The 15,331-nt window shown below is 39.9% G+C and overlaps 1 protein-coding gene across 2 annotated transcripts in view; it reads right to left on the bottom strand.

Moving 5' to 3' along the window:
* Positions 1-5,571: 5,571 nt before the first annotated feature.
* Positions 5,572-15,331, bottom strand: part of GNG2 (G protein subunit gamma 2) — a 136,971-nt gene continuing 127,211 nt past the window's right edge. For both annotated transcript variants that reach the window (XM_081229080.1, XM_081229079.1), the window contains one exon: positions 5,572-8,815. In XM_081229080.1, the coding sequence (XP_081085206.1) occupies positions 8,687-8,815 (129 nt within the window). In that variant the 3' untranslated portion in view covers positions 5,572-8,686. The remainder of the gene's footprint in view (positions 8,816-15,331) is intronic.

Below are 15,331 nucleotides of genomic sequence, written 5' to 3'. Positions count from 1 at the left end.
GAGACCTGCTGTTGTAAAGTAAATTGGAGATAACCTGCAGGTGGGAGTAGTGATTTTTTTGGTGATGGGATGTACCAGTACCTCATGCTGACCCCTTTCTTAGGGTGCCAGTTTGCTTTTGCAGGCGTTCTGGAGCAGTAAGCTTTTCCTCCTGTGTGCGTGCGGATGCCAGTGCAGCAACATCTGTTGATCTGTGCTGGGATTCTGCATTCCGAGGTTGAGTGGGATACTGCATATTCTTGGAGTAGGGACAGGAAATGGGTTGGGGGTGGGGGAAGGAAATGAGCACCATTCTCATCCTTTCCCAAAGATGGACTGGGTGAGACCTTGAAGCTACATTTGCAAGAGCCTTTTTCCTGGGCTTCTTCCCTGACCCTTTTCTCCAGTGAAACCCCTGGAAGCCTCCACTGCCACTCAGACCCTGCTTCTGACCCTTGGAGGGTTACTGGGCTCTGACATCACAGGGGAGCAGTTGCTAGAATGGGAAGGGATTTTCCCCTCCTGAAAGTCCTGAAGGAAAAGAAACACCCCCACCGTCCCTGTTAAAGTCACCCTTCTTGGTTTTCCTTACGCAGGCTTCTCGATACCAGGATATATTTTCTGTGCCAGGTGAATACTTTCTAGGTACAAAATGACTACAGTGAAGAAAAGCTAAATATTGACAAGAAAGAATTCACTGATTTCTTCATTCCAGAGAAGTGATTCAGAGGCTTGAAGTTTACAAACAATCTGCTTATTCTATAGATAAGAGCAGATTCAGAATTCTTTTAATCACCTCCCTCTGATGCACTTGCATTCTAATTTATATTATAAGAGTAACTGGGAGTTAAGTTTTTAGAATCAAGGCAGATTTAGGTACATGTCCTCGATTTTCCACTTAATAGCAGTGGGAACTTAGGGAAATGTCAGACGTTCTAAGTTTCAAACTCCTCGTCTATAAAATGGGGGTGAATTCATTTGAGTCCCCTGATGCAGAGCCTGAATCAAGGACTTGGATGCAGGTAATTCATTGGGGCTGGTGGTGAGAGTGATCTCAGAAAGCAGAAATGTAGGAGGAAAGAAAATGAAACAGATAAGGAGGAAAAAACCAATATGATATATTATTGGCCTGGTTTCTATTCTGGTCAATTAAGACTCAGGGCTGCCAGAGACCATCCGAGAAATCCTACAAAACGCACCCCTAAATCAGACTCTGCAAGGTGGGCGCCTCATCCCTCATTGGCTGAGGATTGTTCCTGAGGGTATTCATTCTCCCCTCCCTGCCCCGCTCTGGGCAAGAATGAGTCTCTGCTGCAGCTATGGCTGAAATCAGAAGTGGGTCACCAGATGTGACATGAGGCAACAAAGATGTTTGCTACACGACAGCACTAACATCCATGTCATAGAGTTATTGTGAGAATTAAATGCAATGACGTCTATGCAATGTTTAGCATCATGCTTGGCACATAGTTAAGTGCTTAATAAGTGTTCACTTTACTGTTGCTGCTGCTGCTGTTATTATTATCATCATCATGATTATTATCACTGCACTTTCTTGAATGAGAGAGACAGGGGTAAGTTTATGGTTTAGAGGACTCTAGGAATGATCATAATCTACAGCCTATCTCTTTCCTACCATGATTTACCATGACCTATGGCCAGTTGTTATGATTATTGTGGATGATTACAGTATTTTTACTTTCTCCCTCGGTGTGTGTATGTGTGTGTGTGTTGTCCAAATTTGGGTACAAGGAGAAGGCATATTCTGTCAGTTGTGTGGGGTGGAAAAAAGTTGCTAACCATTGCTCTGGAGCAGCACTTGCCAATAGAACTTCCTGAGTGAGGGGAATGCCCTATGTCTCTGCCGTCCAATACACTAGTCACTGGCTGCACATGGCTACTGGACACTTGAACTATGGTTAGTGTGGCAGAGGAATGGAAGTTTTAATTTTATTCAGTACTAGTTAATTTGAATCTAAATTTTAAAAGCCACGTGGAAACAACAAGGACCTACTGTGTATCACAGGGAACCATACTCAGTATCTCGTAATAACCTACAGTGGAAAAGAAACTGAAAAAGAATATATATATATATATATATATATATATATATATATATATATATATATATGTATAACCAAATCACTTTGCTCTACACTTGAAACTAACACAACGTTGTAAATCAACTATACTTCAATTTTTTTAAAAAGCCACATGTAGACACAGTGGAGGGCAATTAGAGAAAGTGTTCTCAGTGCAGAGTGGAATGGACCCCTCCCTGGGGCTAAAATTAAGGTGATGCAGTTAGCAGTGTTTCCTCTGGCCCCTGGGCCCACAGGGGCCCCCAAATCTCACTTCCAGGTTGGAAAGTGGTGGTATCTTCTAGACCAAGGGGCTGCTAGCTAAAGAGAATGAAGTCATGGGGGCATGGAGCTGGCACCAGTTAGAGAGGAGAGGCCACAGGCACCCTGCGACTTGGTCCATCATTCTGTGCACAGAGCCGACTGCTGACCATCGGGGGTGGGACCTACTGTGGGACCAACGGTTGGGGGTGGAGCTTCATTCTCAGGCTCACAAGACGGCTTTTATAGTTATGCCTCTTCCTTGTCTCATTTCTCTGCAGGCATTTGCCCTGTGCTCAATCCATCAATGATCATTGCTGAGTACCTCCTGTGTCCTCAAGTGCTGTGCTACACACGGAGGAGGATTAAAGAAAGGCCTGCTCACCTGGTGTTCTCTGCTCCCTAGAAAATGACAGTTTACCCTGGGAGACAAGATTCTCATATAAGAAGCCATTAACTCCAACGTCACCTCCTCTGGCTGGCGATCCACCTCTGCCCTCCTCCCCTCGGCTTCCTGTGTCCTAGAACTTCTCACCGTGACTGATAATTACTGTTTACTTGCGTACTTCCTCCCCTAAACCAGGAGCTCCACAAAGACAGGGCCCATGGTGTCTACCTTAGCACAATGCTTCAGACTCAGTCAAATACTAGATTTTTTGGTGCCGATGACAAGGGCAACAGCAGTTGAGCGAGGAAAGAGATGAGTATTCCCTGAAGTCATTCACAGACAGCATGGAATTCAGACTGGGCTTGAAACCGAGTGAGGTTTGTTTACTTGAGGAGCTGCGTAATGGCATTCCCGAGGGGGTAACATCATAGGCAAAGGCATGGAGGTAGGGTTGAAGATCTTACATTTACAGGAGACAGGATGAATCAGAGGAGAGTTTAGAAAACAAAGTAGGAATAATCAGGTGGATTTGACTCACCAGGGCCTTGCCAGCCAGTCAGCTGCATGTGGACCTGATGGGTTGATAAGAGCTCTGTGAGCCAGATTACTCTGGATGGCTGCATGTGGGGAGGTCTGAGTTACATCAGTGAGTCAGGCAGGATGTGGTTGGCACCAGTTATTTTTGCCTTTAACCTTCAATCTCTGATCCTCTAGTACAAGTACTTCAATTTCCTTGGAACCACTGTTCTGCCTGTGTGGCAGAGTGATCTCTATGCCCAGGTTCAGGGATGGGTGGGCACATGAACCAGATCCAGCCAATAAGAGTCTTAGGAAGTGTTTTGGGGATACAGCCAGGGACTTTTGCTGGAGCTGCCATTATCTTTCTTCTGTGATGACTAAACTGGTGGGATGTAAGCCTGTAGCTACAGATACCATCCTGATGCTGCAGGGGAAGAGTCTGAGAATTAAACCAGCACAAAAGAAAGTAGAGCCAAGGAAATGAGAGAGACATCTGGTAACATCATCTGAGCACCTGGATCCAGCTGAGGCTGAATTGGGATCTGTTTCTGAGCTCTTCGGTTATTAGCCAGTTTCAGCTAGATTTCTGCCACTTACACCCAGAGGACTCCTGATTAATGAATGCTTAGGGGTAAGTGGCATGACTTAGAGTGGGAGGAGATGAGAGAGTGGCTACACCAGTGGGTGGACATGAGGCATTGAGGGTCTGAACCACAAGAGCCCTGGGGTAGAGAGAAAAGGCAGTGAGTCAAAAGGCAAGAAGGAATGATCTAGATTCTTCCTCTGTTCGAAAGTTTTGTGAGCAGGGTCTAGTGATTCTTTATCACCTCTTCCTTCACGATGCACTTTACCTACTCTCTTTCATTTGGCTTAGACAACTGTGTGAGGCAAGTGAATCAGGTACACTGTCCCCATTTTATAGCATGGAGAAGTTAAAGGACTTGGCCAAGGTCACATGGAACTCTGGGGCCTTGTTCCTGTTCTCCAGCTCATGCTGGCTGGGCTCTTGCTCGCCTACAGTATGAACTGAGGTCACCGGGCACCATCTTTCTGTCACCTTGGTGTGGAGGTACACCCCGTCTCTGGGCTTCTTTTATTATGGACATGGAGAAGCAGTAGGAGTTCTTACTGAGGAAGGCCCGGGAGCCCGTGACCCCCTTCATTAAAAATAAATTCTGCCTGAGTCTCCTGGTTCTAAATAGAAGAGAATGTAGATTTGGGGCAGAACCGAAGGGAAAGGGATTTCCCTTGGCAAATTATTTGCAATTTGTGGATTGGAGCTGACCCAGCTCCAATTCCCACGTCATTGTGCTGTGTAAAATGTGAGCAGCTTATTAAAGAACCAGAGCTGGAAGCAATCCTCCCCCGGGGGCTCAACAGAACAGGAGCAGAGTTAAAACCCACCAGGTTCCTCCTCTCTGCGTCTCACGTCTGGGAGCTGCCGAGATTCTCAGTCGCGGGTCACGTGTTCACTCCAGGGCAGCCACTTCCTGCAGCTGTGGGAATAAGAGCCAGCATGTTGACAATTAGTTTGTGCCTTTCGTGAGGCGTTATGAAAAGCCAGCTGTCGTAAGTACTTAAATTAGTGGTCCTCAATAGCATGCAATGGAGTGCACGGTCTTAAGTACCATTGCTAGCAATTCTGAGTTAGTGGGGGGCCCAATGTCTGCCGTTTTCATGGGCATTCCAGGTGATTCTGAAACAGGTGATCCAGGGATCACAGTCTGAGAAAAAATGATGTAAGTGGACAAATGCACAAACTCCAAGTGGTCCCTTCACTGGAAATTTAAAGATGCTTTTGTTGCAGTCACGAATCCTGGGAGATCCAGCATCTCCTTACTAACAGGCTCTGTTACTGGCATAATTTGAAGGACATACAGAAGGGTATCTTGACTGAGAAATCTCCAAGAAGCTGTGAATCTAGAGTTCTAAGCCTTTATCTTCTCTAGTACTCCTTTTAAATCATGAGCAGCTTATGGAGAACAGCATGTTTTCTGTTCAATATTTTTCTTTTTGTAGAGGAGGAATCCCCATGTGGCATACCCATAACATGTTCAAGTGTAAATGCATCTCATGTATCTTCACGGTCCAGCCTGCCAGAGCCTGGACTCTTCCGCATCACCTTTCTCTGTCCCCAGGCACTGTACCCAGGGAGAAAGGCTTTTCAAGAGCCTCATGTGAGTTTTTCCCTCTTTAGGTGCCTCTATTAACAAACCCCTAAAGAAAATTCATGAATTCCTATTTCCTCATCCATCTTGTTATGTGTCATCATCCTTCTCAAATTAACCATAGAATCGATGGGCGAGGTGGTCCATGGGCTTTCACAATAAAATCGACCGCATATGAAATGAATCTGAAAATTCCATTTATTAAAACAAATACATTGTCCATGGGGGGATGAAAATGTACACATCACATTCAGGTTTTTCTGCTTTAACATTTCTGTATTTCCCTCTCTTTGAAAGATACACTCCATAGATCTTATGTAGGAAAAATGAACAATTCTAGGGCTGGGAAAACATTAATGTATATGTAACAATTCACCATTGCCAAGAGCAGCTAGAAGCAAATATTAAAAAAAAAAAAGTACAACAATCCCTTAAGACAGCATGCTTCTCAAAATTCCTTTTGTAAATATGAGTATATGGAGAAATGGTTTAAAACTTTTCCTTGGTGAGCAATCTCTTTCAAATATTATTAGCAAAATTAGCCTCAGTTCAAAGTACTAATTCACACACTCTGACTTAAATAGCACTTGGTTTAAAATGGAAAGAAAAAAAAAGAAAACAGATTTAATATTGAGGATGAGGCAAGATTGGTTTTTTCTTAATAGAGTTTGCATTCTAAATATGAGCTTTATTATTACTGTTTAAAGAATTCCATGGCAGATTTTCATTACTACCCAATATATTATATATGTAAATTAGGGCCTTGAATAATTAAGTTAAGTTTTCCTATTAGTTACCCCTTAAGATAAAATTATGCTGGTGAAAATTATTGTTAAATTTCTAAAAGAATTAAAACTCTTTAGAGGCATAAGTAATCAAAAGATTATTTCCCCCTTAACAAGTAAAAATACCAATGAATCAAAACTCATAGAAAAACTCTGGGACTATAATTCCCTTCTGTAGCACATGAAATTATGAAAAAGTCAAAGATTTTTCTTAAATTTAATTTCAGATGGGCTGTGTATTTTCTGCTTTCTTTCTCCTTTGATAAACAAGGTCACATGAAGTTTGGAACTTCCTTAACTTTTAATTACCAGAGCTGTATTCCTAAAAGTTTTAATTCCATTTTAATTGCTCCAAAGACCTAGCTTTACATGAAAATATAGAGTCCTTCTGAGAAAAGTAAATGGTGTGGATTATGAAAAGCATCAGGGTCTTATAATGATGCTTTAATCACTACCAAAGAGTGCTTATTCACAGTTGTTTTTATGTGACCACATATTCAATTCATATTTCCGCTCATTTTTAAAATGTGGTTGGGTTTTAGCTGATTCCACAGTATTACTAAGCCAATGGTACAATACTGTAGTTTAATAAATACTCTGCCAGGTTTTTTCCCCTCTAAATCTTCTTCAGTGTCCCACTGACTGTAGCAAAATCCCAAGGTTTGAACAGAAGTATCTGGTTATAGGAGTGCATGCATACATTTCAACATGTCTTAATATTCTCTTCCCCCTCCCCAGGCATGAATTTTAATTGGATGTATTTATTCTTTTACCATCATGCCCATACAAGGAGCTAAGCAGAATGTTTATCAAGTCTGTTTCAAGATCTGTCCTTGGCATACTACATCTTTTTATCTTCTTTTTTTCCTTCCTTTCCATCTTTTTTTTTTAGTGGGAGGAAGAGAATGGAAAGAGAATAAAATTAATTCAGAAATGGTCTTTCCAGATTTCAAAGCAAACAAGGAATTGTAAGAGAGCCCACACCTGCCTGGGAATCACACAGAAAAAAATGAGACAGACTTCCAGACCTCCCATTACTGGTGGAACCACAAAGAAAAATCACTTTCAATGTAATTTCTTGGGAAGAGAGAGCTCAAGCTGCAAGGAAGTTTGTAAATAAGACTCTAACAAACAAAGCAGAGAACAAAAACAAATAAAAGATTCTATTGAAAATTTTGGTGGGTAAAAAACAAAGGTCATTTCAGAGGCAAAAAGAGACAGAACCCTTTCTGGTGAAGCTGCTGGGGGCAGCAGCTGCCCCCTTCTCCCTAGCCCGTGAGCAGCCAGGTTCTGAGAGTGGGTCTGGTCTGGAGTTGTGGGTTTATTTCTCCTGATACTTAAACAAACAAGGACCACCTTTTTTCTTGTTAAGAACAGCACAGAAAGGCTTCTTTCAATCTAGAATTTCTGTGATTCAGGGAAAAAGGGAATTTGCTCTGACTCTTCGATAAAAGCACTTCCCAACTCAGGGTGAATCCTTGCCTCTGTCGCTTGGCACTCCCTGTGCTGCCCTGGGTCCTGGATCAAACCAAAATGCTTTGGATTCTGGAAAATATGTTGAAGATGTGTTGACGCCACTGTTAACTAGGAGGTATTTTAGGCATGGCTAAGGCTCTGAAGTAATCTCAATTTTCAAGATACTGAGTTTTTTCCTCCCCAGCTTCCTTTCTCTTTCATTCTTTTTCTAAACTTTATAGTAAAACTTTTTCTTTACTTTATAGTAAAACTGAATGGATGTAACATGGGGACATTTTCATGCAGTATTACTCAAAAATTGTCACAAATATATGAAAGCACCAATCACAACACATGATTTACTTTTACTTGCAGAATCAAAGCTACCATGTACAAACGTTAGGAACAGTGATAAAAGAATACAGACAACCGGCATTTGTTGTTGTTGTTGTTACCATGAGGATAAACCACGGGGAACATCTCCTTAAACCTTTTGGGTGCTCATCTTTCGAGTTCAATCTTACAGACAAATCAAACCTTATCTCTTTACTACTCTAATGGGGAGGGGTGGAAGGAGGGGTAGGGGAGAAGGGAAAAAGAAAGGCACAAAGACGAAACATCAACGCCATTAAACCGAACCGCACCTACACTGGACGACTCAGCTCGTCAAAGGGTATTCTAAAGGCAATATTCATTCCAAGAAGGTCATACATATCTGAGCTCAGTACAGCTGTCTGTTTTATTTTTTAAATATGAAGCAGAAACATAAGGTTTGGGAGGGATAGCAGGAAAGAAATGACACCGATTTTATCTTTACATACTCCCCTCCTCCAGGCAATTCTGCGGACATCAGATCTCTTAACTCGGGGTGTGGATCAGCTCTCATTCTCATAAAGGGGACCAGTTCTTTAAACATGCATAGCCTGGAGTCTCCAGGATGGTTCTCCTCCCTCTCTTTAAATGCTGTGGACTAGAAAGGTGCCCACTTTGCTAAAAACTCTACATCAGTGTCCCTGGAGCCCCGAGGCTCCTCAGGTTCCTCTTGAAGACTTAAAGGATAGCACAGAAAAACTTCTTCTCCCTAAATGGGTTCTCTGAAGCCGGAACAGGCGTCAGGAGGGGATCTTCCTTGGCATGCGCCTCACAGTAGGCCATCAAGTCTGCAGCTGCCTTGGACACCTGGAAAAGACGACAAAAACAACCAAAACTTGAGATGGGGCGTCGACGAAGGCATTGATGCAGGCGCAACAAGTCAAGGCTCAGGCCTGGGTGTCCAAACTGCCTGGGTTCAAGTGAAGCAAGATACTCGTGACCCATAAACCTCTGTTTCCTCATCTGCGAAGAAAGGAGCTGATGATCTTGACCTTACAGGATTGTTACAAGCAGGTCCGGGATTAGGGTGAGGTGAGGCTCTGAGGGTACAACACTGAAGGAGGCGTTCAGGGTCATGCAAATATCAACTTTGTATTTGTCCAGCCCTGAGAGTGGGTGTCTCCTCAAATTCTGTGCCCCAGGTAGGTTGCTTCCCTTGTCCTAGTCCCAGCCCTGGCTGCAAGGATTAAGTGAGGTAATTCACATAAATCATTTAGTGCCTGGAACATAGGAAGATTTCCACATAGGCTGGCCATCATTATCATTCTGTAGTTGTGTCTCTCTGCTTCAGAAATTGTGCTAGGGATGCCTAAAGCCATGTTGATTTCCTTTTTTAACAAACACATCAGAGATATTATATACTTATACATACACACATAACCTTATATGTTATGCATTTTTATATTTTATATATATTATGTATGATAAGATATTAGTATGTTATAATTTATTACACATTATATATATTCCTTCAATCAAGCATTGCACCCTTTAGGGAGTCCCACTGGGAGGCTGGTCAGTGATTTCAGTGATGCTGTTGTTTCATAACACTTCTCACAACACTTCTGTAGCTCCTTGTTGGTAGTCTTCTGGAGTACCTTCCTTTGATCAGCTTTGACAGTGGCAAATTTTCACTACTTGAGAGGGGATTTAATTTGGGGTAGTAAACTAAAAGTTATTTGTAACCACATCTGGGGACTAGGTGGATGATGATCCATCTGGGGAATGCCACTGGGGGTCAAAAATCATAAAGTCAAGAGTCAATTTCTTATGTGACCTCATACGTTTGCTCTGGAAATCACTCCAAACATTTTCCACATCACTGTACTACTAAAATAGCCTCTCAAAGTGACTACTGAAAGGATAATCCTCTGTAAGAGTGGAGAGATTATAGTATTTCTGAAAAGATTCACTGCCCCTCCTATATGTGGGTTATACATACCCATACAATGGCATCAGACTTGCTCTGGCCAATGAGACATGAGTAGTAGTGATGTGAGTCACTTTGGGGCAGAAGCTTCAAGAACCAATGCATAGTTTGCCTCTGCCATTTTGTCTAGCTGAAATAATTTACTGTAAACCACCTTAATTGATTCAGAGGTTTTAGTAAAACATGGTGGCCATACTCTTGATTTGTTCCTTGTCCCAGGATTGAGTTGATTAGAACTTTGTCACTTAAAGGCTTTTCAATGTTATAGTGTACAGGTTGGAAATGAGAATCAATTTCATCTTCTGATCTCATAAATCTTTGAATGTTTGGACTCTATCTTCCGTTTTTCTCATACCAGATAGAGGCAATATTCCAGGTAGAGGTTGCTTGAAGGTAACATGGTGTGGAGTGGCAGCTATCTGTGATGACATGTGGGTGAGAAGAAGAATGAAAAGTATATCTTTGTTATTGTAGCCTCTAAGAATCGGAGGAGAGAGCCTTTTGTTACTGCAACAAAACCGAGTCTATGCTGACTGATATAAAGAGGTATAGGTACTGATATGTGTGTTAGTTTCCTCTTTCTGGCTAAACAAAACCCAATCTAGGTAGCTTAAAATAACAGTAATTTATTCCCTCAGTCAGTGCTAGAGGCTAGAAGGTTGAGGTCAAAGTGTCAGCAGGGTTGGTCCCTACTGGAGGCTCTGATGGAGAAGCATCTGTTCCATGCTTCTCAATCAGTGTCTGGTGGTCACTGGCACTTGGTGTACCTTGGCTTGTAGATGCATCATTCCACTTTCTGCCTCCACCTTCACATGGTATTCTTTCTGTGGGTCTCTGTCCTTGCATGGCATTCTCCTCTTTGCCTATGTCCAAATATCCTACACACCAGTCATCAGATTAGGCTCACCCTAATCCAGTATGACCCCAACTTAACTTGATTACATCTATAAACACCCTACTTCCAAATAAAATCACATTCTAAGGTTCTAGGTGGGCATCAATTTTAGAGGATGCTCTTCAACCCAGTATAGCATATTTGTGTAAAAGTCAGTCTCACTATTTTTAAATTGTAAATCATTTTTTATTTATCTTTATTCCAGTTCCACTGAGATATAATTCACATATAATGTTGTGTGAGTTTAAGGTATACAGTGTAATCATTCGATACACTTCTATATTGTGAAATGATTACCACAGTATGGTTAGTTAACACCCCAACACCTCACTTAATTACCTTTTTCTTTAATTGTGGTGAGAACATTTAAGAGTTACTTTCTTAGCAACTTCAAGTATGTAATTCAGTATTGTTAACTAGTCACCACATTGTACATTAGCTCCCCAGAAGTTATTCTTCTTATAACTGGAAGTTTGTATCCTTTGACTGACATCTCCCCATATCCCTCACCACCCCCAGCCCCTGACAACCACCATTCTACTCTGTTTCTCTGAGTTCAGGTTTTTTAGATTCTACATATAAGTGACGGTATTCATCTTTCTCTGTCTGACGTGTCTCACTAACATAATGCCCTCCGAGTCCACCCAAATGGCAGAATATCCTTCTTTCTCATGGCTGAATAATACTCCACTGTAAATATATAATACATAATACATCTTCTTTCTTCATTCATCTGCAGATGGACTTAGGTTGTTTCCATGTCTTGGCTATTGTGAATAGGGCTGCCATGAATATGCAAGTGCAGATACCTCTTTGAGATCTTGATTGGCCATATATATATATCAGAAGTAGGATTGCTAGATCCTATGATAGTTCTATTTTTAATTTTTTGAGGAACCTCTGTACTGTTTTCCATAGTGGCTGTACCAATTTATGTTCCCATCAATAGTACACAAGGTTTCCCTTTTCTCCACATCCTTGCCAACACTTTTTATTGCTCGTCTTTTTTGGTAATAGCCATTCTAACAAGTGTAAAGTGATATCTCATTGTGGTTTTAATTTGCGTTTCCCTGATTAGTGGTATTGAACATCATTTCACACACTTGTTGGACATTTATATCTTCTTTGGAATAAAGTCTATTCAGTTCCTCTGCCCATTTTTAAATCAGATTGTTTGTTTGCTATTAAATTGTATGAATTCTTTACATTAACCCTTTATCAGATACAAAGTTTGACATTTTTCTCCCATTCCATAGTTTGCTTTTTCATTTTGTTGACTCTTTCTTTTAATGTGTGGAAGCTTTTTAGTTTCATGTAGTTGCACTTATTTATTTTTGTTTTTCTTGCATGTACTTTTGGTGTCATATCCAAGAAATCATTGCCAAGATCAATGTCAAGGAGCTTACCCTGTATGTTTTCTTCTAGGAGTTTTACAGTTTTAGATCTTATATTGAAGTCTTTGATCCATTTTGAGTTAACTTTTGTGAGTAGGATAAGGCAGGGGTCCAGTTTCACTTTGCTGCCTGTGATTATCCAGTTTTCCCAACACCACTTATTGAAGAGACTATCATTTTCCCATCAAGCACTCTGGTTCCTTTGTCAAATATTAGTTGATGGTATACGCTAAGGTTTATTTCTGGGTTCTTGATTCTGTTTCATTGTTTCATTTGTCTATTTTTTATGCCATACTCTCTTTTATTACTATAGCTTTGTAATATAGTTTGAAATCAGGGAGTGTAATGCCTCCAGCTTTGTTCCTCTTTCTCAGAATTGCTTTGGCTATTTGGAGTCTTTTGTGGTTCCATATGAATTTTATGCTTTATTTTTTTATTTCTGTGAAAACATCCATTGGAATTTTGATAGAGATTGCATTGAATCTATAGATGGCTTTGGGTAGTATGGACATTTTACAGATGTAGAGAAGAAACGTATGGACACCAAGGGGGTAAAGCCACGGGTGGTGGTGGTGGTGGTGTGATGAATTGGGCAATTGGGATTGACATGTATACACTGATGTGTATAAAACTGATGACTAATAAGAACCTGCTGTATAAAAAAAAAATAAAATTAAATTTAAAAATTTTTAAAAATTAATTCTTCTGATCCATGAACACAGGATATCTTTCCATTTATTTATGTCTTAATTTCTTTCATCAGAGTCATAATTTTTAGTGTACAGATCTTTCAACTCCTTGAGTAAATTTATTCCTAAGTATTTTATTTTTGAAGCTATTGTGAATGGGATTTTCTTTATTTCTTTTTCAGTTATTTCATTGTTAGTGTACAGAAACACAATTGATTTTTGTATGTTGATCTTTTATCTGGCTACTTTACTGAGTTCATTGATTAGCTCTAACAGGTTTTTTTGTTTTATTTTTTGGTGAAATTTTTAGGGTTTTCTCTATATAAGATCATCATCTACAGAGACAATTATACTTTTTTTGTTTCTATTTAAATATCTTTTATTTTTTCTTCCCTGACTGTTCTGGCTAGGACTTCCAGTACTATGTTAAATAGAGTCATGAGAGTGGGTAACCTTGTCCTATTTCTGATCTTACAGGAAAAGCTTTTAATCTTTTACCATTGAGTATGATGTCAGCTGTGGGCTTGATATATATATGGATTTTATTATGTTGAGGTACATTCCTTCTATACCCAATTTGTTGAGAGTTTTTATCAAGAAAGGGTGTTGTATTTTGTTAAATTTTCTTTCTGCATCTAAATGAGATGACCATACGATTTTTATCTTTCATTCTATTAATGTGATGTATCACATTTATTGACATGCATACATTGCACTATCCTTGTATCACAGGAATAAATCCCACTCGTTTGTGGTATATGATCCTTTTAATGTGCTGTTGAATTCGGTTTGCTAATATTTTGTTGAGAATTTTAGCATTCATATTCATCAGGGATATTGGTTTACAGTTTTCTTTTCTTGTAATGTCCTTATCTGGCTTTGGTATCAGGGTAATGCTGGCCTGTAAAATAGTTTGGAAGTATTCCCTACTCTTCAATTTTTTGGAAGAATTTGAGAAGAACTGGCATTAATTTTTTAAATGTTTGGTAGAATTCACCAGGAAAGCCATCTGGTCCTGAGATTTTCTTTATTGGGAAATTTTTGATTACTGATTCAATCTCCTTACTAGTAATTAGTCTGTTCAGATTTTCTATTTCTTTCTTTTTTTAAAAAATAATTTTAGTTATTTATTTTTTAATTTTGGCTGCGTTGGGTCTTCATTGCTGTGTGTGGGCTTCCTCAAGTTGCGGAGAGTGGGAGCTACTCTTCATTGTGGTGCACAGACTTCTCACTGTGGTGGCTTCTCTTTGTTGCAGAGCATGGGCTCTAGGCATGCGGGCTTCAATAGTTGTGGCTCATGGGCTCTAGAGCGCAGGCTCAGCAGTTGTGGTGCACAGGATTAGTTGTTCCGTGGCATGTGGGATCTTCCTGGATCAGGGCTTGAACCCATGTCTCCTGCATTAGCAGGCAGATTCTTAACCACTGTGCCACCAGGGAAGTTCCCAGATTTTCTATTTCTTAATGATTCAGTCTTGGTAGGTTTTGTATTTCTAAAAACTTATCCATGTCTTTTAGGTTATCCAATTTGTTGCATATGATTGTTCATAAGTAGTCTCAGGATCTTTTGTATTTCTGTGATATCAGTTGTAATGTCTCTTCTTTCATTTCCAGTTTTACTTATTTGAGTCTTTTCTTTTTTTCTTAGTCTAGCTAAAGGTTTTTCAATTTTGCTCCATCTTTTCTAAAAACACAGCCCTTATGTTTGCTGATTTTTTCTGTTGTTTTTCTGGTCTCTATTTCATTTATTTCTGCTCTTTGTGTTTGCTTCCTTCTGGTAATTTTGTGCTTAAGTTATTTTTTTCTTGATCCTTGAAGTATACAGTTAGGTTGTTTATTTGAAATCATTTTTAGTTTTTTCTTAATGTAGGTGTTAATCACTATAAACTTCCCTCTTAGAACTGCTTTTGCTGCATCCCATATATTTTGGTATGTTTTGTTTCCTCTTTTTGTTTGTTTCAAGATTAAAAAAAATTTTTTTTTGTATTTCTTCTTTGATCCATTGCTGGTTATTCACAAGTGTGTTGTTTAATTTCTGCACATTGGTGAACTTCTCAGCTTTACTCCTGTTATTGATTTCTAGTTTCATACAGTTGTGATTGGAAAAGATTCTTGGTATGATTTCAAGCTTCTTAAATTTGCCAAGACTTGTTTTATGACCTATTATTTGACCTATCCTAGAGAATGTTCCGTGTGCACTTAAGAAGAACGTGTATTCTGTGGCTGTTGGATGTGACATTCTGTATATGTTTGTTAGGTTAACTTGGTCTAAAGTATAGTTCAAGTTCAACATTTCCTTATTGATTTTCTGTCTGGATGATCTATCCATTGTTGAAAGTGAGGTATTAAAGTTCCCAGCTATGATTGTATTGTCTATTTCTCCCTTTAGGTCTGTTAATATTTGCTTAATGGTACTAA

The sequence above is a fragment of the Mesoplodon bidens genome (assembly GCF_964165515.1).
Source record: "Mesoplodon bidens genome assembly, chromosome: 3".
NCBI classification, from domain to species: domain Eukaryota; kingdom Metazoa; phylum Chordata; class Mammalia; order Artiodactyla; family Ziphiidae; genus Mesoplodon; species Mesoplodon bidens.
This window is presented reverse-complemented; position numbering and strand designations above follow the sequence as displayed.